Below are 26,060 nucleotides of genomic sequence, written 5' to 3'. Positions count from 1 at the left end.
AGAAAATGATTAAGATTTTTTTTTCCATCTCATCGATTGTTGTAGTTTTCAATTACATTTGGAAAACTAATTAAAAGAGAAAATTTTTAATCAAAAGCTGATCAAGTGATGCAAAAATTTAAATAATCAACTTTGATTGTTTTGGTAAACAAAACGATGATTACAACCAATTATAACGTTGATTTAATTTTATTTACAGTTAAATTAAAAGTGTCGTTGTTGTTTCATCGGTGGGTTTACCTACATTAACTGTAACATTTAATTATTGTTCACAATAAAGTATAAATATACTGGAAGCTTGATAATAAGTTAATTGTTGCAGTAAATCAGCTGAGAAAATAAATAAATAAATAAATAATTGTTACATGGATGAAAATATTATCCTAAGTAGGAAGAAAATTATTACAAAGTATTAAAAGTTAATCTTCATCCCAAGGATGATAAATGATGATGATATGGGATTGGATATGATGCCGAGGGAGATGATTATCTTACCAATACCATCATAAATTTAAGCCTGAGATGAGTATTGTTGATGTTGGCATTGTGATTAAGACAGAAATGATAACATTATATAAATCGCTGGAAATGACTTTTGTGTATGCTGATTGATGATTCCTGGCATTTGATTAGTTAATCATTTGGTTTTATCGCATCTTTTGCCTTCGAATCCAAGATTACATCGACAGATAAAAGCGCCATCATTTTTTTCAACCGAAATACAAGTTCCTCCATTTAAACATGGATTTGGATTCAATTCACAATAATCTAATTTCTCGGTACAATCAATTCCACCCCAACCTGGTTGACAATCACAAGTCCAGGGCTGGGTACAATTGCCCATCTTACAGCCAGGGTATGGGACACACTCCGAACAGTTTGATCCACTCCAGCCGACACGACAGCGGCATTCGTTTGGACGACGACACCAACCATGTTCTAGGTCACAACCTTCAGAGCAAACGGCTAAAATTGGAACAGAAAAAGTTGATTATTTGGCCAATTAAACTAATCAATTGAATTGGTTTACACTTACGAATGTTGCAAAATAGTCCAGTCCAACCTTTGAAACAATTACAATCAAGAGGATTCTCACAATCACCATTTTGACAACCAGGCATAGTTGCACACTCGGTACAATTATCACCTTTATAACCAAATCGACATCTAAACAGTCAACAATTAAAAAAAATTTAGTCAATCAACATGCTAATCAAAAGTGACACATAATTGTTATTGTTTCCAATGAAATTGCATCATAAAATTCATTGATTAAACTTGACAACCAATTAGCGATCATAATAAATTGCTCTTTGATTGTAAATCCTTGTAATCAATGGTAATTTCATTCAAATAAAAAATTAGTACTAGTGAGAAACTTGTAACCAAATAACATTTAAATCAATGGAAACAAATCAACTAATTGTTGTCAAAATTAAAGTGAGAAACAAAATGAAAAAAGTTTTCAAATGTATCTGATTTTGATTGCAATTCAATGTTATAAAAAGGGCAATTCTTTTGATTCCTTCCAACTTGACTAAATTAGATTAAATTTATCCTAATTAAAAGATGATAAAGGCCACCAATTTACCTTGAACCTTTAATTGTTATAGTTTTCATCATCATTTTCATCTGCATCATCATCTTTATAATCATTTGTAGGTAAGATAATTTTCATTTAATGTAATCAAGTTGAAAGGAATTAAACTAAACACCCTTTATGTTAACATTTTAATAAAGCAATTAAAATGAGTCAACTTAATTTGCAATTTAATACATTATGTTAAATGTAAACAGGTGAAAGTTTTAGTAGTTAAGATAAATTGTAAAAATTTAAATTTGACTCTACTTATGATTAACATTCAACAAATTCTGTAAAGTAAAACCAGAGAGAGAGAGAGTGAGAGAGATAAAATCATGTATAATCTGTATTAACATGGGAAAAATTCAGAATGAAAATCATCATTATCATAATCATCAGCAACTTTTTAAACATCACCATCATAAAGGTAAAAGGTTTAATACTGTAACTATGAGGATTTTTTTTGCTTTGACAATTTTATCCCAATGAGTGTCCATGATATTTTCTGAGTGTTTATGACAGAACTGTTGATTCTGACAATTTATAATAGTTGTTATTGTCTATGCTTCTTTAAATACTATACTAACAAGTGATTTATAAATATTACAATGTCATTATAAGTGCTGTAACTAATTTATTTGTGGTATATGAAAAAAAGATGAACTCGAAGGTCAATCGTCCATTTATTGCATCTACATCAATATATGATGGCCTTAGATCCTAATGATGGAGGTAAGATGAAAACGGAAGAGTAAGATAACGAAAAAACCTATGGAGATATAACATTCATCTTTTTTAATGATAATAATAACGACGATGAAGATGGTTACCTAATAAATAAGATAGAAGAGAGAGAGAGAGAGAGAGAGAGAGAGAGATGATGATGATGATGAGAAAAATGAAGATGAAGATGAAGATGAAGGAAAATGATTTTTTTCTTCCTTCTATTCTCTGCATCGACTTCATCTTTGTCTTTTACTCTTCTTCTAATAGATGATAATAATCAATGGATACACGTTGAGATGGATGAGTTTCTACCTCTCTTTAGACTTGGATGATCGTAAAGATGATAAGGATGATAATGACTATTGTTATTTTTATTATTACCAAGAAATTGTTGTTCACTTACCTACATTCACCTGGATGTTCACAGTAACCGTTTTGAGGATGACAGCCAAGCTTACAACTCGCTATAGATGATTAGGATAACAACAGGTAACAAAAAAGTGATGATGAAGATAAGAAATGATAATAATGATGGAGAAAAGAAAAGAGTGAAAATAAAATTAGAGCTACAATTACATAAGATAATTTAGATAAAACTGAATCAAGCGAATTGAGTAAAATTATTACCAATGTAATTAAACCTTCATAATGATTAAGGATGTAAATTTATTATGAGAAAAAAGAAGTTATAAAAAAAACAATCTACTAATAAATTGATTATTATGTGTCACTGAATTTAACCATTTCGTTACCATGGTAACGTTCTGTAAAAAGTTTTTTTTTATAAAACTGATTGATTATCATTCATAGTGAAACTTTAATTGAATTTAATTTTCCCCAATCAGAACAATCAACTCAATTACAGTAAAAAAAACATCTACTGGTAAATAATAGATTCTGTTATTTTTACTGTTGCTCAGATTTCGTTGTTTTTTGTTATAATATCAACGATATTATTTTCACATGGATCAACTTAAGCTTAAATTTCAAACGATAATCGTAATGACAGGAAGCATGGACGTAGACCAGAAGTAGTTACCTTGAGAAAAAGTATCTAAAGTATTAGGATGACATGAATACCCTCACATTTAGAACTGAAAATATACTCAAGAGAGACAAGAGATTTAAATCTGTGTGTGACCCTGTACTTTTTAACCACCAATGGAAAAGAGAGCAGAAAAGAAAAGGGAAAAAAGTAAAATCTCATCGGAATAAACTGGGTGACAGAATGATGATATTATATATAAGTTTCTCTTCATCTTCCTCATTCCAACAAACTGAATACAATACATGAGGTAAGAACAGAGAAACGACAGAAACAGAAAGAGAGAGAGAGAGAGAAACATATAAACATCTCAAGACTTTGTTTCTCTCTACTCATGAAACTTATTCATTCTCATTGTTTCCTTAGTATTTCAGATTATTTCTGATCAATACTCACAGAATAATAATAATGTTTGGATGAATACTCTCATGGTATTCATGGAAAAGAAGGAAGAAAAATTAGGAAAACAGAACAAGATCTGAATACTTAACCATAGATGGATATTATCAGAATACAATTCAGGTTATTTAATATCATGTTAAAGGGTCACTACAATTCAATGTAACAATAACAATCTCACGGGGGTTCAAGTCACAGGCAAAAGAAAAAAAATTGGTATTATTACAATGCTAATATATTATCATTGTGATTATTGTAGTTTCATTTTCTGTATTATGATTATTTAGTATTGAGAAAGAAAAAAAAATTGGAAAATAATAGCTGGACTAATATCTATTTTCCTCTTCAACTTCATGATCTGAATGATTCAATATCACAAGGTTAGAATACATTTGACATATTCAATGTTTATGTTGCTTTTGATCATCATCATCATCATGGTGTTGGTGTTGGTGATTTAAATGATTTCAAGGAGGAGATTGATGATGATCAAGATTCAATTATCAGTAGATTAGGTCTTTGCTTCATTCAAAGGTTATTCATTGTAGAGATGATTGTAATCATTTGGATTTAATCAATTAACAAGATTATCGATTGAATTTGTTTTCAATCTCGTCGTTAAGTTGATTACTGTGTTATTTTTTGATCATACAAAAAGATATCGACAGTCTGAGATAGTAATTAAGAGTCTGGAATTTAATTGTAACTGAGTTAGTTGTTTATTGTGATCGTTACAATTTAAAATCAACTACTTTCTTACTATGCATTATTTAATTGATGCTAATTAACTTGACTGATTATCACAGTTAAAGATGATAACCAGACTAATCAAATGAAATTGAACAAATGATTGCTTGAGAAAGAGACTGACAATTAAATCAACCATTAATACATTAGCCGAAGCTTTTTTTGCGATTGTATTATTAATAATTGTTGATCATTTGAAAGTTGATCATGTTAATTTTATCAATAACTTTCAATAGTATTTACATTTAAACCTGATTAACTGTTAGATAATCTTACAATTGATTACGTTTGTATTGAACTCGGGAGGATAAAGTTCAGTAGATTCTCAATCTTTCACACTCAAGTTACATGAAGAGCATATGAAATTGTCATGAGTTAGTTTTCCCTTTGCCTGTTTGCTGTCCTTTTAACGATTACAATTGTCAGGGACTTTATTTATTTGATATAACCCAATCCAGAAGATGATAATGGAGATAGTTGTAATTCTGATAACAATCAACTATTCAGTATTATATTATACTTGAGGTAGCAATTTGCAAAGGCGAGAATAAAGAAAAAATATTCAAAATTTCCAAGTCATGTTGTTCATTGAAAATCTAGCTGAGCAAATCTTTTTTTTTTCACCAACAAAAGGTAAGCAAAAAAAAGGAAGAGGAAAATTCAACTTGGGTGAATCAAGGTGAGATATTTGATGATGTAAACTGTATGGATACTAATAGATTACACAATATACAAATACTCACTGAGAAATACAATATATAACTTTCATTTATTGATCTGTTGACTTGTGAGTGTAAATAAATAGTAACCATGATGATGATGAAGTTAAGAGAAAAGAAAAAGTTTCCATTGATAGTAATCAATTGGATAAGTAATAAGATCTGATTCATTTTGTAAGATAATCATGATTACCAAGAGTAAACATTGATAACCTCCAAATTATATTGTGTAACATTTGAAGAAGGAAAATCCTTCAACTTGACGAATAGTAAATATCAATGAAAACTAAAAGTTGCAACTTGATTTCTCATTTGATTTCCTTTCAAATACTAACTGTAAGTGTGTGCGTGTGTGTGTATAATTTGTTAGTAGGTTGAACGCATTGACGAGGGTATTATTTAAGCATATATAATGTGTAGTTTACTGTAATCAGTTAATATTATGTATCATTTTATTATGTTTGAATTGTCAACTCAAGGTTAGAACATACGATCGATCAGAATCGAAATGTTCAGAGAATTTAAAAGATTTTGATAGAAAAAAAAAGAAAAAGAAGGAAAAGTTTTTTTTTCACTTGTAATTTATCGTTAGTCAAATAATAATAATAATAAGATTCACTGAGATTTCAAGATGAATTTTGAAAAGTATTAAAAGAAATGTTTCTTTTACTCTGTTTTCCGGTTCCTTGATTCAAATCATATTAATAGTTGAATAGTTGACTAGTATTATGATAATCAAAGGAAAAGAAATCAATTTGATAATATGAGAGAGTTGACAAAATATAATGAATTACATGGAGTAGGAGGAGAGGGTTCATGATGAGGATAAGAATGAGATTGAAGATATTGATGAAAAGGATGAAGATGAGTGGATGATGATGATGATGATGATGATTATCAAGTATAACCTTACTCTTCATTGGATTCTATCATTTTTTTCAATGATTGAAAGGATCAGAACTTTTTTTCACCATCATCTCTTTCATTCTCGTCTTAACTATTCAATGGAACAGTAAATCAATGATAAATTAGGGCATACAAGGAATCAGGTTATTATATTGACTTTGAAAGTTCTGAATTTCAAACTTCATGATAGTTAAAGATATTAATATATGAAATTTTCTATGAAAAAAAAATTCTTCAATAATTCATATAGCTAAATTCAATGGAAACTCTGGCTTAATCTTCCTCATGGATTCTCATCAATTATCGTTGATTAATTTAGTTTCAGCTTTTTAATTCCCATTCATATGTTAAAATCATAATTATAATCAACAATGTCTTTTTTTTTATTATCATTTTGGTCGTTATTGAAATTAATTGTTGTAATTAAAGTTTCAATGATAATTATGAATTGAATAGAAATCATAATCAAGAGGTTGATTATAAATTCATGGTTAAAGTTGTAACTGATTTATAAATAAAATAATTATTGTAATTCACACATCTTAATTAACTCTCTCAACAGTTAATTAATCATTAATTATCTATTAATTGATTTAAACTTTTCTTTTTTTTTACTAACATGCATTGTTAATTAAAATTAGCAAAACTCCAATCTATCAACAATCAATTGTTTATTTTAAATTTATTATTTACACAATTAACTCAACAATTAATTAAACTTGATTCAAGTGATTAAGTGTAATAACTTTTCTTGAATCTAACCGGAACAAGGAAGACACTTTCAGTTAACAATCAACTAATTTTATATACAATATAACCTCTAAGTAAAAGTAAATCAAGATATCAATTAACTGGAATCAAATTAATCAATTAATCGTTTCAAAACCTGATTAAATTTTACTTGTAAATTTAGTTAATTAGCTGATGAACACATGAAGAAAATTGAAACACAAATGATAACTTGCACTTGGAAAGTTATCATCAGCACAATTAGCCTGAAGGTCTTACATTAATAGTTAACAATCATCACCATTGAAAAGTTAAGGTTAACATGTACAAGTTCAAGGTAACAACAAGTTATCAACATTTCCGGTTAATAATGGTCATCATCATCACAATAAAGTTTAACTAATTAAATAAAACATTACAACAATCAAACAATTACTATCAACAGTTAATTGTTTAAATGTTATCAACAATTTGAAGCAAGTTCCATGATGTTATTCATTTCCTTATTTCTTAAAAACATGGTAATCATTTTGTTTACTCTGCTTATTTGTAAACATAATGAATGAAGAGTCGATGATTAAATTGATTACAATCAACAATTTATATTGATTTGTAATTTTTTCTCTCAACAATCTTATTGAAATTATCAATCTACTGTCAATATTATTATTAAAGTTGAAATGTAACAATTTTCGTAAGCTTGATGTCAATCATCAAATAATATATTTTACGATTTCCAGAATTTCCATAAATTTTCAGGCACCAGAACTTTTCCATCTTCATCACCAATCCATCATCAATCTCTTATATTACATGAATTACCAATTAAAACATAGAATATAAATAACATGATAATAATATTATTTTCCAAGTTTCCATGTATATACTGAAAATAATTCTCATATTGTCATATTGATTGAAATTCTGGTTTTCTGGTTTTCCATGAAAGAAAACTGGTTAATATTGACCAAAGAGAATCGATTTTGGTATTTCCGGAATTGGTTTTTTTTTCTCTTTCTAAATCTGATTCCTGTTGTAATCAGTCAACAGTAAATTGTTATCCAGGTAATACAAGTGAAAAAAAAGGTAATCTCAAGTTGAATGATTTCTTTTTTTCACTTTGCTTGATTCAGTTCAAAAGTTTATTTTCACTTTAATACAAGGAGACAGAAAAGGTAGAAAAGATTGAAAAAAAATCGAATTTATCTTTTCGTTTATATTATTACTTTTTCTTTCATTTATCTTGATATTTTCTGTCTCAGCATCATTCTCACCACCGATACTATGATACATTTAAGTGAGAATTACAACTATTTTTAGCTCAATGAATTTGTATCAATTGGAATCGTTAAAACTAAAACTAAGTAAAAACAATATTCTTCATCGTTTATATTGGACAAACATGTAATGAATGTTCATAGTATTAAAATGAATGAATTTTTTTTTGTTCTGATTATCATTGTGCTTTCAGTTTTCTATGGATATTAATAATGATATTATCATTATTACACGGTAATTGTGGTGATAGAATTAATTAGATTTGTAAATTGATATTAATTGTATGTTGTACTTACGTTTATCACAAAACATTCCAGACCAGCCTTCTTCACATCGACACTCAAAAGGTTTGGAGCAAGAACCATGAATACACCCTGGCATTGGAACACATAATGAACAGAATTCACCTGAGTAAAGGAAAGAAGAGAGGAAAAAAAAGATAATATGAATTAACCATGGAAATACAATTAATTTTTCGTTTCTCGGGTGATCAGTTTGATAAATGTTATTTGTAAATTGATAATAATCTTCATGATAACTCATTATTACATTCAATCTTTATAATAGAAAGTCATTTATTGTTTTGCTTTCTGAATATTCAATTACCATGTAAATGGCAACTGAAAGGGGATCAAGGTGGGTGTAGGAAAGGTGGGTGGTTAGTATTGGAAAAAGATTTCATCTTTTCAGGGGGTAAATCAGAATATATATAACATTCTTCTTGTTGATGTAATTTTCTTCCTCATAGAAAACAATATCTATCTAATATATTTTCTGAACTTTTTTCATCTTTCAGTTGATTCTGTTTTTTTTCATCCTCTCTCTTCATCATCTTTTAGATCCTCAATTTTTGGGTTTCTATTTCCTTTTTCTCTTTGCTCTTTCATTTAATAACCTTACTTTTTTTTTGGTTCGTATACCATTATATGTATAAATAGCTTTATATCAGATTATATATGATATAAAATAATATTATTTCCATAGATTGATAAGTTTGAAATATATAAACCTCGTAACCTTGATAACCCTTAGAGTATTATTTTTCATGGGCGAATACAAGATGAAGAGGAAAAGGTTTGAATAAGGGGATGATGATAAAAAGAATGAAAATGATGAAAATATAGTAGGAGAGAGAGAGAGAGAGAGAGAGAGAGAGAAAGGGGAGAATTTCACAGAAAAGTTAGTTTGATTAGAATTGCCAAGAAGGGAAAATAATAGGAAGAGAGATGATGATGGAGATGATTGTTATTAACACGAAAAAAGCAAAATCTTTTGAACAGGTTTATCTTTTTTTTTGTAACTAACTCAATTTCTAGTTAAACCGATTTGTTAAAAGGTTATAATGATTAAAAGGAGAGAGAGAGAGATGATCATCATTCTGCATCAAAGGAAAAAGAAAAGTTAATTTGAAGCAAAAAGGATGATGAAAATGAGTTATATCAAGAAGGAGGTGAAAAAGGATGAAGATGTTTATGATTATGATTACCAGTGAAGAGATGATTGAATAAAATTCAATGTTAATCAACGGTAAATGTTATTCAATGAGCACCATGATTGGATTGATGTTATTGAAGAGGTAAAGGGAAGCCGGCGGAAAGAAAAATTCATCATAATAGACAAGAGATGATAATGAGATTCTGATGAACATAATCACCATAATCATCATAATCATCAGCTGATTATTAAGATTCATAATTCATTTTGAAAGAAAGAAAAACAAAATTAAACACTTACCAGTCCAACCAAATTTACATTTACATTCGTTGGGCTCATTACAATAACCATGAGATGAGTGACAGCCCGTTCTACATACTGGACTGGAACAATCATCGCCACGGAATCCTGGTGGGCAATCGGCTATTATATTATTGTTAACTTCATTAGAATCACTTGAGGCTGAATATTTTAAACTTCCAGTTATCCTCCAACGGTATCGGAACTTAATTCCGGAAGTTGTATTTGCAGAACCATAATTGGGTCCACCATTTTCCCAAATTGTATCATCTTCCAGTGGTAATAATTGTAAGGTTGTATTTCTCATGTCCAAGTGTCGAGTAATTAACTTATCATATCCACCGTTTGATTTATGCCAAATTTCAACCAATAAGATAACCTTTTGAGATAATGGATTAGGTTCACTGGTTGATGAATTTGATGAACGATTTGATGATAATGATTGTGTTGATGGTGATTGTTGCTTTGATTTAACGTCAGCTTGAAATCCTCTGACCATATTTACAATTGGAATTGCAGCTCGTAATTTAATTACACCTTTCTTTTTGTTAGGGTCATTTTCAGTTGACCAATAAGCTATTGTACATTGAGAATTCGATGTTGCCCCAGGTAGAGTGGCCTTATTAATTCCTGTGCGATTTAAAGATGTTGTATTGTTTGAAGTTGGAGATGATGACAGTCTACTAAATGATCCAACAATACGATTAAATATTCCCTTAAACAGTGACTGTCGGGTCTGTGGTGGTTTGGTTGGTGGTGGCCTTTTGATCACCGGCTTAGGTTCAGCTCGAAATGCACTTAAACCACCGAAGCTCAATCCACCGCTGCGTCTCTCAACCGGCATGGAAAATTCAATGGGAAGGGTTCGTTGAGGATCTTGTTGATGAGACATGCAAATCTTAAAGTAAGGATTACATGAAGCTGAACCACCTCGACAAATACCATGACCAAGGGTCGATTTATAACCGGAACAACATTCACCTGATGCTAATCGACCTTCAGGATTTTCATAAGATAAAAGTTCAAATTCAACATGATAAGAGATTGAATTTGGATTAGGAACCAAAGGTTTAACAACTTCCTAAAAAAAGGTAGGAAAAAATGATAAACACACATAAACAATTAGAGATTAATTGATTTAACAAAAAGAAAAGGAATTGTCAAATTTACCTCTGAATAAATTAATGTTAAAGTTGATAAATAGATGAGAAATATTATAAAATTAATCATATTGATCATATGGTGTAAGAGAGAGAGAAATGAATTAGAGATTGGGTTGATAGCGATGACAATGAGAGCACAGATTTAAACAGCAATTAAACACTAACGGTGGTAATCACCATTCAAATGAACAGAATAACAAAATCAATCCAATTAATCACAATTAGTTGACTTTCACTTGACGATTGGCTGTTGATAGATGATGATGTTAACTCCTCAAAGAAAACATAAACTTTATGATGATGAAACTTGTTGTTTTCAGGTTTGAGGAACTGAAACTTTCCTTGGCAATGGGTTCAATGACTTTGCCGTCTTGTTGATGATGATCAAGGTGAAGATGAAGACCCGCTATGGCCACACTTGAATGAAGAAGGGCTGAGAAGTCCCATCATCATCTTACTCTCCTCCTCATCTTCATCTTCCTCTTACTTTTGTTATTATAAACTCTCTTCTTCTGTAATTCTTGTTTTGATTCTTCCTCTTTTCATTTACAGCTTAGATGGTGTAATTATGAAGATGATGATAATGAACAAGTAAAAAAGGTGGAGGATGATAAGGCTCAAGCCTCTTCCTTTTTTCTTTTGGAATTATCGTCATCAATTTATCCTCTTCCAACTGACCGGACGAACCAGTTTCGGGCGATACCAGATTTTTCCAATTGATTCATGTCAAACATGAAGAAGTATCTTTTTTTTTAACCATTTTGATTGATGGAAACAGTTTACCAATGATATACATTTCCACCACCACCACCACTACCATCATCCTCATCATCTCTCTTCCTTGTATCATCTGTAGTCTTTTTTTGTCTCCGAGTTTTTTTTGTCTCTTCCATCATCTCATTTTGCTGTCCGGTGCATCATTTTTCCCCTACCCTTTGGCATCATTTTAAGAACTGACCCCTGCCATTTTTTTTTGCCATAACTGATGATGCAACTAAACGTTTCCATATATTGGGTAAAGTTGATTAAGATGGTGGAAATGATGTTGATGATGATGGAATTCATTGGATCAGGTTGTTGATTGTTAATAAAAAAAAACAGGATCAAACGTGAGAGTATAAAAAAAAACTAGAATAGTTAATGACCATAATAATTTAGTAGCAGTAATAAAAACAACGGTCAACTAAATGTCTACTTGATGATAGTGTTATCATTTGTTGATACATGATAATGGTGATTACTCAACTATCACAAAGAGATGTCATCAATTTGTATCAACTTTCTCAACTTCAAGCATATTAATGATTATATGATGATACTAATGGTACACTGATGATTATTATTACATTAATTAGCATTATTATCTTACTCTTATTGTTGATGTCAATGTGACAACTTTGGTACCATTTGGAGATGTTCAATTTAACTGGACTTGATTAAGTTGGTCAGTTGATTAGTTGATTAGTTACCAACATCCGATTCTGGATTCAAAAAGATAATCAGGAACAAAAAGATCTGAAAGAGAAAAAAAAAGATTTGATGAGAATGATGATGATGATGATGATGATACAGAAGAAAAGTTCTCTCTCTCTCTTTCTCTCCTTGTATAATTTCATCTAAAAAGATATTCTGATTAATCCAAGTGTTAACCAGATAATCTGATTGGTTAGCAATCAATTTCTCACATCGATGGACATTCATAAATGAACAATAAACAATCAATCAATAATCAAAGATGTATAGAGAAAAAAAAACTTCATGATTGAACTTTGTTCAGTTGATATTAACAACAATAATTACCTAACTAATAACACTGATAATAGTTCAATGAATTAATCAGTGTTAAATCAGCTAATTGTGAACCATAATCAAGTTATATATATATAATTCATAACTCATTTATAATTTTGTTATTAGATTTGGATCTTGATTACTGTGGTAGTTGGATGACAATCAGCAAATTAACTGTAGCAATTTAACTGGTAGAGGAAATTGATTATCGACTAATAAGCAAGATAAACAACATTAACGATACACAATTAGTTTACTCCCAAAAGGAAAACAATGGATAAGTTGGATACGAATTGAATTCCCCATAGACTGTGTCGTACGAATGGATTCTGAAAGAAAAGAAAAAAAAAGATGAATTAAACTAATTATGATTAAATGTTTGTAAATTCAAGAGAAGAGCAAAAAGTATTAATGGTAGAGATTTTAGAGAATCGATTAGTTGATTAACTGAGTATTTGTTCTTGGATTGAGCAATGGTTATTGTTGGATTGGCACTTGATTGATTTTCTTTTGTCTGTGATTAGTGATAAGAGGATATAAACAAAGGACAAAGGACAAAGGTTTAATGTACTCAGAGGAGAGAAAAGATTATAACAAAAAGATCATTCTATTAATTTACTGCATCATTTAACTGTAAATTTTAAAGACCAGAAGAGTTTGATGATAATCGTGAAGATGATTAAACAGAGTATTAACCTGATCTTTGTGTCACATTCAATATCCATCCTTTTGTTATATCTTATCCTCAGAATCTTTTATAGATAATCCATAATGAGAGAGAGAAGGAGGAATGGATTCTCTCATTAATTGGAAGAGTTTGTCTTTGTTTCTCATCTTTGTTCAATCATCTTTCTCATCTCAACCTTAGCCATCAAATCTTATGAATCACATACACGATTCAAAGCTTATAAGCAAAAAAAGAAAAAGTAAGGTTAATATGGAAGAGAAGGAGAGAGAAAATATTATCAACATCACTAAGATTTATTAATGGAAGATGACGAATAGGACAAAGATGATGAAGAATATTATGTATTTATTTGAACTGAAAAATGAGGATACAGCTCGAGAGGTTATAAAACCTCTAGGTAACCTTCAATGATTACCTCCCTGTCATTTTACAGTTAAAGGTTGAAATTGCAAGTATTGAATTTTTGGATATTTTCTTCAATATGATTAAATAATATTAATAATAATTTGGTTTTTGATGCCTTGTGTAAATCTGATGAATCTGTTAAGTCCCAATTCCAGGTTACTGGTCCGATGATTTCTTCCAAATGGTCTGATGATGTTAATAGATGGTGTAAGTAATTATCTCTTTGATTGCAACATGGGGTTCTCATATACTTGTTCATTGAGATTAGTTTTTTGTTGAAATCCTTATTTAATTGAGTTCCTCGTTGAATCAGGTAATTACTTTGTGGGTAAAGTATTGAGTTTATCGATGTTAATTTTGCTTTTGATTCTTTGATGATGTTATTGATTTTGTTTGTTATTTTCTCCTTTAATTGGTTCCTTGTAATCCAAGTTGTTGTTATTATTTGTCTACGATTGTTGTCAAGTTTTGTTTTAATCCATTTTTTCCTGCAGAAAGTTGAGTTTTCAATATTAATATTATTATTAATTATTGAGAGAATATCTTTTGATGAGTTTGTTTTCCCATTAATTGGTATCTCAGGAATTGTTATATGTTTATATCCTCTATTTATAAGTAATAATATTATTATTTTTGAGATTTTGATTTGTGATGATGTCCATTGTTCTTTGAGGTGATTGAATTCAAATTCCCATGAGTTTGTTTTGATTTTGATGAGGATGATGTTATTAATACATTGATAGTTGATAATGATGTCACATTTGCAGTTGATTATTTCTTTGTTTTGTATTGTTGTTATTTGATTTAGATTGACTCCTTGTAAGATTTTTTCCGTTGGAAGATTGAATTTACTAATGAATAATTTTTCATCATGTTCTTTAATCCATATGAATAGATCGTTCAATATTGTTTCCGTGACTGTTCTCAGATTAAACAGTGTTTTCATTTTCCATCTCCCTGCTCCTTTAATTCCTATTAGATTCATCAGGATTTGGTGAATTTTCTTTTGAATTTCGTTGATCATTTTTGTCAGATCATTATCTAAGCACCAACCAAAGCCAATTTTGTAGAATTTAGGAAGAACAATATTATTAATAATAATTTTTCGAATTTGAATTGGTAAAAATTTGATGATTTGTTTTGATCTCTTGAAGATTTCGTTAATCTCGTTGATTATTAGTAATAGTTGCTTGTTTAGAATGTGAGTTCTAAATGGAATATTAATACTGATTCCAACTATTTTCATTTGTTTCGATGTTGGCCATACTTCCGTTTTCTTTTCGTTTAATTTCAGATTGATTTTCTTCATTTCGTTTTTCGTTATGTTAATAACTTTTTTCATTTCTTTTTTCTCCGTGATTATGCAGATATCATCTGCGAAAGCTTTAATATTAATATTAGACTTATTAATATTATTAAGAGCTTCATCTAATGCGACGATGAATATTAATGGTCCTGATGATGAGCCTTGAGGGACTGAATTTGATTCCTTTTTGTATAATATTTTCCTGTTCCAGTTTACTCGGAGCCAATATTCTTTACAGAAAGATTCGATTAGTGATCCTAATTGTTGATCAAGTTGATATATTTTCTTGATTGCGGTTGTTGGATTCACCTCATCAAAGGCTTTGCTCATGTCCAGACTTAATATTATTTTATTTGTTGGGTTGATCACAATTTCTTTGATTATGTCCAAGAAGAAGTTTTGTCGAGTTGTAAATCGTTGATATGCATATTGAAGATCAGATGATATCAGTTTCGGTAATAATATTTGGACTTTTTCCGATATTATTTTATCTATTATTTTAAGTAGATAATTTGGTGTTTTGACGAAGCGAACAGATTTTCCATCAGATTTCTTGACCATTCCAATTCCCATGATTTTCGCACAACTTGGTATCCATCCATTAGTTATTATCTCGTCTATTAATAATAATATTTTTTCTTTATTATTAATAAAGAACTTTTTAAATGATGTTGAGTTGAAATCGTCAGCATCTAAACTCGATTTCTTCATTTTCTTCACGAAATGAATTATTTCCTCTTTTTCTTTTTCTTTTAATTTTGGATAATTTCCTTTTGATATTGGATCTTTATGGATTGGTTTATTCGATGTGAATTCGTTTAGTTGTTGGTTGATTGATTCACGATATTGGTTAAGCGTTTTTGGGTCACTATTTTGAAGCATTGATTGTTTTGGTGTTATTAATTTATTATTAATTACTGACCAGATCTTTTTTGGGTTTCCAATGATTCTTTTGTAGTCAATTGAGATTTTCTTTGCTTTCCTTTTAGTAGTCCAATTTACCTTGATCCATGTACCATGTTTATTGGGAAAATTAATTATTTCTTTACATCTTCGGCCAATTTCTGGATTTTCTTTATTAATTTTCCATGAGTTTATTATTAATACTCTTTTTTGATTTATTCGTGTGGATTCGACAAATACTGTGGCAATTAGTAGGTGATGATCATTGGTATGACGATTAATTATCTTTCCATGATAATTAGTGATTGAATTATTTACCAGAATCGCATCTATCCATGATTTACTTGTTTTCCCAATTATTGTTCTTTCAAAGGTTGGTTGATCCACTGATGGTGCAATTGTTGACTTTAGATCACTTAGATCATTATTAATAATAATATTATTATTGTAATGAGGTTCCGGTGTCCATAGTTTGTGTTTAAAGTTGAAATCCCCGGTGATAACTGTTGGTTCTTTCAAGATGAATTGATTAATTTGACCCCAGTTGCTTCTACCTTTTTCCTGGTTGTGAGTAAATAATTGAGCCATGTAAACCCCAATTACTCTTAGTTGATATTTGTTTTCAGTCGATGCATCAATTATTACCATGTCACTTAATTTTGTTTCAATTTGGTTGATTGAAATATTGGATGAGAAGCAAATTAATACTCTATTATTAATAATAATATTATCAAGATTATTTTGACCAATCCAGCATGAATTTGGTTCGGTTATACATGTGATTGTTGATGTATGAGTTTTGGTGAATTGAATCATTTGTTGGGTGAGTTTCCTTGATTTATTTACATTGAATGATATGATTGTGAACAGTTTATATGATGGCCTGTATGAATATGCTCGCAAAGTTGACATTTTCTGTATGATGGTCGAACTTTAAATGTCGTTGTTAGATTGTTTGACTTAATTGTCCACTTTTTCTGTTGAAGATTTCGATGGAATAGATCACAATTTGATATTATTAATAATAATAATTGGGTGGTCAGTTTTTTAACTTGAAAGATGATTTCTTTTTGATTGAGATTTGTTAATATCTGTTTAAGATATTCAATTTGATGTTCATTCACCTTTGCTGAATAAATCCTCCAACCAATGATGATGAACTCAATATCAGGTTCTCTAATAGATATGAGTTTCTCCAAAGTACTAATCGGGGTTTTATCGGTAAGGTGAATTTGTTTCCTGTTACTACTGAAACCGGTTGTCTTAATTATAAACTCTTCTGGTACCAATTTGTCTATGATGATATTTGATGATAGTAATTTAAATGCGATCACGATTTGTTTATCACTTTCTATCTTCGGATTTTCACAATCAACTTTGATATTATTAATAATATTAATAATTTGTTTGCACTTTTCACTTTCTTGTTGAATTAAATTTGGATTTTTAATCCAGTTGTTGGTGATGAGGTTGAGGACGTGAGTCCAATTACTTAGTTTAATTTTAAGATTAACTAATTCACTTTCACTTGAATTATTTTGTAGATGATTGATGACTTTAAGGCACTCAATGTAATTTGAAGATGATATAAATGTATTATTAATTGCTGAATTTAACCAGGTGAACATTGTGATTTAAATGGTGATATAAATCGTAATTTGATTTGCTTTTATACAATTTAATCTAACAATAATAAGAATAATATGTGTCGCCATCTATGTATTTCGCTTTTAACTAAATAGAAGAGAATTTGTTTTTTGTTCTATTCTTTTTTCTAGTTTATTCTCTACAGTTGTTTCTCGTTCTTTTCGTGTTTATTTTATTATTATTATTATTAATTGTTTACTTTTCTTTCTCATTTTCAATCATGTCAATTCCTTTGGATCAATGTTCGGGGGTTGATTATCTTGATTTACTTTCTTGTGGTATTTGTGGTGGATTGGCAATTAGTCCCTTGAGCCATAATGGTGGAAACTCTCAGCCTTTCTGTCAGCGTCTTTTCTGCTCTGTTTGTATTGCATCAGTTGTTAAGAATCCGATTTATGTGAATCAGAGTCAATTTAGTGGAAAAATTATTCGAAAAAATAAAAAGGACCCGAAAAGTGTACCAGTTTCCAAACCATATGGATTTATTGATTGTCCCATTGAGAATTGTTCAATCGATTTTCGTCAGCCATATTTCACTGAACCTGGTTTGATCGACATGGTTATTTATTCCAAGGTGATTGTCGAGTGTAAGAATTGTACTGGACATTTTGATGTTTATTCATTTTTGGCTCATCGATCAAAGTGTCAAGTTGGTGTCCCAATGGTTCATTCGGCGGCTCGGGTTAATAATATTAGTAGTGTTGCTACTAATTTGGCTAATTATTCTGCAGTAAAAAATGTTTCGTATAATTCGCAATTTCGTGGTGTTTCCGTTAATGGAATTGGATCCGGTAGTTTTATTATTAATAATAATATTAGTATTCGTATTCGTGCTCAAGGTCGCGGAAACGCTGATCTGGAATTTCCCTTGGATGCTACTGTTTCGGATGTTTTCCAAAGAATTGCTTCGGCTGGAAACTTTGATCCGAATGCTATTGATTTGATTAGCTTTCGCCATGTTGTTTTGAGTCAATTTTCGACTTTAAGAGGTTTTATTGATTTTATCAATCGTTCCGCTGATATCACATTGATTGATAAACGTGCTCATTATGGTGATCCAAGGATGGATTTGTGTATTTCTGTTCTTGGAACTTATCCTCGTGATACGAAGAAATATCCAGAGGTTACCAATGAAGAGTAAAATCAATAATTGTTTTCCTGATCTATCGGAAGAGTTTTCTTATGTTGGAATTTTTGGTCGAGTTGGTTTTTTCAAGGTGGACGTGATGTCGGTTTTGTTTATTAGATTTGTTTTACCTGTGATTGAATTTTCAGAGTGGTAAGCGAGTTGTTGATTTTTTCATTTATTATCTTTATTATTATTATTATTAGTTAATTTTGTTCAGAGAAAAGAAATTTGTAATTGAATTTAACAGAGTGGAAGACAAAAATTGGAAATTGATTTGAATGAATAGATAATTTTGAGATTGAATTAACTGAGTGGTAGAGAGTAAATGTATAATTATTATTATTATTATTTGAGATCATTTTGATTTTAGCGGAAAGTTTTTTGTAATTGAATTTTTGAAAAAGAAGAGAAGAATTAAATCATGATGAATTCGTAATTATAATTTGTCTTATTTGTTTCAATTTGTACTTTTTTAGAGTATTCTTCACATTCAAACGTGAAAGGTTTGTGCCCATGTTTACCACAGGTACCACATTTGATTATTTTATCTTCTCTTGAACACACCTTGTGGTATCCAGCACAAATTTTGCAAATGTGTTGATTATTACATTTACCAGTTTTGTGTTTATTTATTGATAAACATCGATGGCATAAGATTAAATCAAAGTGATCAATTACCTTCATCGACTTTGTCGCCAAATTTACATAACCATTGTTTTCTTGAATGTTTGATCTGATTCCCGGTGATATTTGTAATGTAATATCCATCCGTTTACCATAATTATTAATATTAATAATTTTTGTGTTATCCTTGGTCATATCTTTGTTATATTTGATTATTTCATCTAGAATATAATCTTCATTGTTGATTGTTGATGGAAAGTTGAACATTTTGATTTTTGGCGATTTCGGCTTTTTGATATCAATAATAATCTTGGGGAAGTGGTTTTGTATTTGTTGGATATTTGTTTGTAGATCTGTTTCATTGAAACAAATTATTTTTATTCCATTACCATGCTGATAGATTCCTTTGAATAATTGGAAGCTAATTTGTCCATCTTTTCGTAATTGTTTAATTTCTTCCATCAGTTTTTCACCATTGATTTCTTTATGATTGATAAATACCGTTGGATCCATCATTTTATTGTTCCATTTTATCCATTTATCATTGACTGTTTTTTGTTTCTTAATATTATTATTAAATACTAATTCATCATTTTTCCTTTTTTTCATCGGTTGGGTTATTACTAGTTCACCATTTGTTAATTGATCTGCAATTTCTAGGAAATCAGGTAGATAATGTTGATCTGATTGATTATCGTCAGTAGTTGGATTTTCTTGGATTGTCGATAAATTTACATTGTTGTCGATTTGTTGATTATTTAGTAAATATTCCTCAATGGTGATTTGTTCAATGTTAATTTCATCATTATTGATTATTGGATTGTATAAATCATTTGTCTGGATTTGGTTGAGTTGGTTGTCAATATTATTATTAATATTAATATTATCTGTTGAGCTTTGTAGCCAATTGGTTTGATCATTGGTTGATTTGTTCCAATTGATGGGGTCGAGATTGATTTGATTGATTTCATTTTCCATGATTTTTATATTTTTAAGTCTTGTGTCTCCAATAGATAGACTTTTCCTTAGATCGTTGTTATTGATTAGGGTTGATAAATTTTCTTTAAATTCAGTTTGTTGTTCAAAATTCAGTTTTTTATAATGTTCTGGGATATTTTTAATTCCCTTAATTGTTGTCCAGAAAATAATCCATTTTTCATCAGGTTTAGTTTTCTGGGAAAGTTTGATAAATTTTCTCATTAGAGTCAGTTTGATAATTTGTTAACTCATGGTAGAGTTTCAGTCTTATTATTATTTAATATTAATAATTTACTCACTTCGTTTTGTTGATTGTTCTTCTTCCTTGGGTTGATTGATTTGTTATTCATAATGTTAAGGTATAGATGATTAGAGATGAATTAATTAGAGATGAATTTGTTTAGGTTGATTCAATTACTAATATTAATCGTATCACTTAAAGTAAAGTAGATTAAATATTAACACATAATAAATTTAACTGTTCTCACATGAAAAAGGAAGAGGAAATGCTGGTCACGCTTTTTCTTGTGTTTTATGAGCATGTACTGATGTAAGGTTGATGTTCACTCTTCAAACTGTAACAGCAAGAGCAAAAAATATTCTTCCATGTAGAAAAAGGTAAATATCTCCAAGGCAACCAAAGGGAATATGAGGAAGAATATTTGATAGATAAAACTAGAAGGAGAAAAAAAGAAAACAAACTGTATTAAAATGAAGAAGAATAAAAAAAAGTAAGAAGCAGAAGAAACAGAAGAGAATAGAAAAGAAAAACCGAAAATTCTCTTAACCATTTTGTCCATGTAAGAAAATGAGCTTATCAATCAATCTCCAATTACCAAGGCAAAAAAATGGATAAATAAATTCACTAATCAACCAAAAAAAACTTCGACTTTCAAGCAAAGTAATCAAGACACAATTAAGCTTCTGAAAAGAGAAAAATAAACCAAACAATTAGCTTTAATTGCACAAAAAGTAACAATTCAATTTATTAAATAGAAAATAAAAACACTCTTACCTTTTAGCCTACAAACGAAACATAAGACTTTCCAAATTCCAAACTTACATTTAAATCCACCGAGAGAAAACCAAATCCTAGATCTAAATTGTTACTCTAATTGTCTCGAAAAAGATCAAAATTAAATGAAAGATAAAAAATAACAAAGAGTTAATTAAATTCAATCAAATTAACTCTTTTTCTGGTTTCAGGTTAATTGTTAAAGAGAATTAACTTTTTTTTCGATGTTCGATCATCGATACATCGATTTTTCCTCGATCTCTGATTGGCTGAGACATTTGGATTCGCGCCTTAACCACATTGAACAGATGAAGAGAGAAAAAAAATTCATCGTTGCATTTTAATTGTTTTCTTTCAATTTCTAATTGTTAACCGTTTTGTTTTTCCCTTGAAAATTGAATGATTTGAATTTATTTAATATTCTTAATTACCAATGACTGAGTTTGATAAATTTCCTTACATTGAAACCGGCACCGGTCGGAGGACTGTCAGGGAATATGATGGTCACTTAGAGGAAGGTAATTCTGATCCGACTATTGTTACTAATGAGGTAAGAATTTTTTTTCTTTTCGATTGTTTTTGTTTTCTATTCATTTTATTAATATATTTTTCTTCTCTTCTTCTTAATCCTTTTATGTTGTTCACTTTCTTCTATCTTGATTGGTGGTACTTTGCTCTTTGCATCTATATTATTTGGTTTCATTTGGATTTTCTTAGGGTGTGGAATATCCTACAATTGATATTGATAAAAAGCCCATCATTAAACCGATTAAATCTTCTTTTAGAGCTAAAGACTATTTTGTTGAAGAGCCTACAGGTGAATGGAAAAAATGTTATCAATTATGGGTAGATGAAGGAACCGTTTCATCTTTAAATTATATCACAACTTTACCTAATGTTGAACCCATTCTACCCAATGTTGGTAGAAACATAGCTAAAAGTTTAGCTTTCACATTTCTTTACTTATACAGATTATTCTTACAAATTTATCTTTACTATTTTCCTTATGCTAAGGTAATATTATAAGTGTTTTTTATATTCTTTAAACTGTTTGCTGGGTTAATTTGCTGTTTCTCTAATTTTTGGTTTTTACTCTTGCTTTTCTTATCCTTTCTTTAGCATTCAGATGATGCTTTATGTGATGAATTTTGCCATTACCTTGGATCAAAGGATTTATTTATCTCATTTGCCTGGCATCCTAAAAAAATGGTCTCTGCCATTGGTCTTTCTAATAATGATATCTACATTTACTCATCCTTAAGGAAAACATCACTTCTCATTAAACATCCACACCAAAAGAAATTATCTCACCTTGCCTGGAAACCTGATTCATCAAATATTCTAGCTGTTGCTTGTCATAATTGTTTACTCATTTGGGATTTGGATCAAGTTGAATTGAAAAAAACCCAGTTAACAAATTGTGTTCAACTTTACAAAAATGGTTTACCCAATGCGATAACAAGCATTGCCTTTGATAGTACCGGTCAAATGCTTGCCATTTGCTCACCTCAATCAACTAAACTTTTTATCCTTAAAAAAGGTCCTGATGGAGCTGATGAAATTCAAGTGATTCGTAGTTTTCCAACATGTTTCACCCGATTACTTTGGTCTCCCGATTCACTGCGTCTTTTAACCCTGACAACCTCAAATTATATTAAAATTTTTGAATCAATTGCTTGGTCTAATAAAAAATGGTCCATTGACAGTCGAAGTCCAATCCAATGTGCTTGCTGGTCTCAACCGGATGGTACATTCCTCCTGATTGCTAATAAAAAAGATCCAATTGTCTATGCCTTAGCCTTTTACGATAAAGCGACTGCAAATGATGTCGGTGGATATGTTAAAGAATGCCAAGAGGTTCTCAATGTTTCCGAAACGATTCTTCCCAATGGTGTAAAAGTTGGTGGTCGTATTCATGATATGATTTGGGATTCAAATGGTCAACGTCTAGTCATCTCATTCAAAGATAATCCAGAATATTTAGCCCTTTATAAAACTTGGAGTAAATCTCTTCTTGAATTGACACCAATCGGTTTTATCCATGGTTCTAAAGGTGAAAAGCCAACTCTCATCGCTTTCCATGATTACTACAAGCATGGGTCACTATTGACCGTCTGTTGGTCAAGTGGAACCATTAGCTACATACCCTTACAATATGATAACTTTAAACCCAATCAAAGTGTCATTAAAAACGGGACACCTCGTCGATTAACAAGTTTCTGTTTATCTTCACCGTCCAGTGCTAGAAGTAATCTAAATTCATCAAGAGTATCCCGTCATTCAATTGCCTCGCCTCGTGACCAGACTTTATATTCACAATTACAATCAAGTCCACGAACACCAGCCCGAGTCGCCAATTAATATCATCTCGTTCTCTCTCTCTCACACTTATTTTTCATAATGATCTTTATTCAAATTTAAATCAATCATTTAACTTGCCCTTCCCTTCAAAGGTGTTAACATAATTTGATCTTTTCTTATTATTATTACTTTGATGAATTAACAATTTATCAAGTTATTTATAATTACTCAAATGTAAATCTATTTTCAACCAAAAAAAAAACAATCTGCTCATCAATTTGTGTCCGATAATAAATTTATTGGCTCAAAATTAATTTTCAACACAATTGTTTAATTGTCAGTGTGTTTGATTATCAATACAAATGTATCTCTTTGGTTTAATGAGTATTTTAACTGGAGATTAATTATTTAATTGTTTCATTAATTAGGAACTTTTCATCTTCCGTTTTTGACTGCTCATCAAATGGATTTTCCTATTGGGATAAATGTAATTGGAGAAAATGGAAAGTTAATCAATATAATGGAGAGAAACAATTTAATTTCCACAATTTACCTTGCAATTAAACCTCCAACAAGTGAACCGATCCAATAGACGAGGAAAAATTCAACAAAATCATTACCCTGACAATTAAAGGTTAAAGCAGAAGCCAGAATGGGATTAAAGAAACCACCAGAAGTATCAAGAGCTAAATCAGTGAAAGAAGAAAGAAAAACAATCAATTAAGACGAGTAACAATTAACGCTTTCGACTTGTAATATTACCTGCAAGAACCAATGTAACGGTCACCATTGCGTTAATATAATTAGCGAGTCGTTGATTTAGTTTAAATGATTCCAAACAAACCATTCGACTAACGAAAGTAATTAACATCTCAACAAGGAAACCTTTCAATACGGATGTTTGTAAAGCGGCCTGACATCGTTGTGTATGTAATTCAGTGTGTTCGGGAGTTAAATGGAAGCGCCAAATTAAATCAGTGTACCTGAAGATAATTAATTAATTGTTATTAATATAGAGTAAATTTTGGAAGATTAGATAGTTAATACAAAATTTATGGAAAACACAATTGATTGGCTTTAAATTGCTCAATGCAATTGTGGTAAATTGTATTATCATTATTGAAGAGAGAACAAGTTTAACTGTGATAATATTTAAACTAAATGATGTTAATTACAATCAATGCCAACAATCAACGAGATGAATTGAAAATGAAAACCTTATAAACTTTCAAAGACTTGGCAAAGATAATGTTACTTAAAATAATCTGTAACGTTTTTAAATTGTGGGGATTGACAAATCAAAGTTAAATATAACAAGATTGTTACTTCAATTAACCAAAAGTGATTATGGTTTACAGTTGACACTCACATTGCTGTACAATAAGCACCAATTGCTTGACCAATTAAACGTAAATAAATTGCTGGCTGAGTAATTGGTTGACGCAATAAAATTGCGTCTTCAATGGGACCACAAGGACAAGCTTCAGCGTCTCCGAACACATTTAACCACCAAAGTGAGGCCAAAAATAGCGCAATGGCAAGTCCAATATTACCATGTCGTGTCCAGATAACACCTTTGTTTGTAATTTATTCACAATTAATCAACGATTTGCGGCAACAATTAACAATCAACTTACCCAACTCAGCGCAACCAGAACATAATTCAATAGTTGCAATTATTTCCCACACCAGAAGGGCAACTTTACGAGGTAAAATCGGCGACAACAATTTACGAATTAACCAGAATACGATCCCGTTAAGTGCTATAATTGAATAAGGTATCGCACATTGTAATAGGTTATCCATGTGAAACAATTAGTTAATTTAGTTACAAATCAACTAAATCTTATGGATGTAAACACGAATGGTGTTACAATCAAATGGAAACAAAAAACTTAGATGAAAACAAATCAATCACTTGTGATAATAAACTGATAAGTTATTAAGTATTATCGTTGATTAGATAACAATTAACTGATTAATTTAAATGATCAAAATGGAAACAATTTAAAAATTCAGTAATCAAACAAAATGGATTCAAGACTTGTCACCAAAACATTGGGAATCTTTTCTTACTTTTTCAAGGGTATTTTTTTATCATCTTCTTCATCATTATCTTCATCCTCATCTTCATCATCTTCATCATCATCATCATCATCATCATGATCTTGAAAACTTGTATCATTGGATGATAAACAAAAAAATTAAATCTGATGCCAAGTTGATTTGTTTCCCTATGGATGGA

General features: G+C 30.0%; 3 protein-coding genes across 6 annotated transcripts; 1 reads left to right on the top strand and 2 right to left on the bottom strand.

Annotated features, from left to right (window-relative positions):
- Positions 1–101: 101 nt before the first annotated feature.
- On the bottom strand, positions 102–21,821 carry LOC128395739 (neurogenic locus protein delta-like). Of its 4 annotated transcripts, none has more exons than XM_053356211.1 (9): positions 21,563–21,698; positions 12,829–13,148; positions 12,398–12,543; positions 11,036–12,022; positions 9,866–10,946; positions 8,428–8,538; positions 2,712–2,772; positions 1,037–1,167; positions 102–966 (listed from the first exon to the last, which is right to left on the bottom strand). In XM_053356211.1, exons 4-9 carry the CDS (start codon positions 11,102–11,104, stop codon positions 638–640), a joined length of 1,782 nt encoding a protein of 593 aa, XP_053212186.1. In that variant the 5' UTR covers positions 11,105–12,022; positions 12,398–12,543; positions 12,829–13,148; positions 21,563–21,698; the 3' UTR covers positions 102–637. The 4 variants fall into 4 exon arrangements, with proteins under 4 accessions (XP_053212186.1, XP_053212185.1, XP_053212187.1 ...); XM_053356210.1 differs by lacking the exon at positions 21,563–21,698 and adding an exon at positions 13,516–13,845; XM_053356212.1 differs by lacking the exons at positions 102–966; positions 1,037–1,167; positions 2,712–2,772; ... (3 more) ...; positions 12,398–12,543; positions 12,829–13,148 and adding exons at positions 19,312–20,694; positions 20,799–21,174; positions 21,288–21,423 and having other exon boundaries at positions 21,515–21,821.
- Positions 21,820–24,129, top strand: LOC128395740 (aladin-like). Its single transcript, XM_053356215.1, has 3 exons — positions 21,820–22,064; positions 22,232–22,528; positions 22,634–24,129. Exons 1-3 carry the CDS (start codon positions 21,948–21,950, stop codon positions 23,873–23,875), a joined length of 1,656 nt encoding a protein of 551 aa, XP_053212190.1. The 5' UTR covers positions 21,820–21,947; the 3' UTR covers positions 23,876–24,129.
- Positions 24,126–25,961, bottom strand: LOC128395741 (aquaporin-11-like). The gene is made up of 5 exons (XM_053356216.1): positions 25,453–25,961; positions 25,185–25,389; positions 24,578–24,798; positions 24,369–24,501; positions 24,126–24,288 (listed from the first exon to the last, which is right to left on the bottom strand). Exons 1-5 carry the CDS (start codon positions 25,619–25,621, stop codon positions 24,240–24,242), a joined length of 777 nt encoding a protein of 258 aa, XP_053212191.1. The 5' UTR covers positions 25,622–25,961; the 3' UTR covers positions 24,126–24,239.
- Positions 25,962–26,060: the final 99 nt, after the last annotated feature.

Source organism: Panonychus citri, unplaced genomic scaffold (genome assembly GCF_014898815.1).
Source record: "Panonychus citri isolate SS breed McGregor unplaced genomic scaffold, ASM1489881v1 Contig00141, whole genome shotgun sequence".
NCBI classification, from domain to species: domain Eukaryota; kingdom Metazoa; phylum Arthropoda; class Arachnida; order Trombidiformes; family Tetranychidae; genus Panonychus; species Panonychus citri.
Note: the sequence above shows the minus strand (reverse complement) of the source record. Positions and strands in the feature narration are given on the sequence as shown.

What these genes read in the sequence shown, in the direction of transcription:
- LOC128395739 (XM_053356211.1), bottom strand. Translation starts at nt 11,104, where the DNA reads ATGATCAATATGATTAATTTTATAATATTTCTCATCTATTTATCAACT. An exon ending in GAACATCCAGGTGAATGTAG is followed by an intron (nt 1,168 to 2,711) that starts GTAAGTGAACAA and finishes TTGACTGTTTAG; the next exon opens with ATGTCGATTTGGTTATAAAG. An exon ending in TGGACTATTTTGCAACATTC is followed by an intron (nt 967 to 1,036) that starts GTAAGTGTAAAC and finishes TTCCAATTTTAG; the next exon opens with CCGTTTGCTCTGAAGGTTGT.
- LOC128395740 (XM_053356215.1), top strand. Translation starts at nt 21,948, where the DNA reads ATGACTGAGTTTGATAAATTTCCTTACATTGAAACCGGCACCGGTCGG. An exon ending in CGACTATTGTTACTAATGAG is followed by an intron (nt 22,065 to 22,231) that starts GTAAGAATTTTT and finishes GGATTTTCTTAG; the next exon opens with GGTGTGGAATATCCTACAAT. An exon ending in ACTATTTTCCTTATGCTAAG is followed by an intron (nt 22,529 to 22,633) that starts GTAATATTATAA and finishes TCCTTTCTTTAG; the next exon opens with CATTCAGATGATGCTTTATG.
- LOC128395741 (XM_053356216.1), bottom strand. Translation starts at nt 25,621, where the DNA reads ATGGATAACCTATTACAATGTGCGATACCTTATTCAATTATAGCACTT. An exon ending in CGTTACATTGGTTCTTGCAG is followed by an intron (nt 24,502 to 24,577) that starts GTAATATTACAA and finishes TCACTGATTTAG; the next exon opens with CTCTTGATACTTCTGGTGGT. An exon ending in GTTGGAGGTTTAATTGCAAG is followed by an intron (nt 24,289 to 24,368) that starts GTAAATTGTGGA and finishes TTATCCCAATAG; the next exon opens with GAAAATCCATTTGATGAGCA.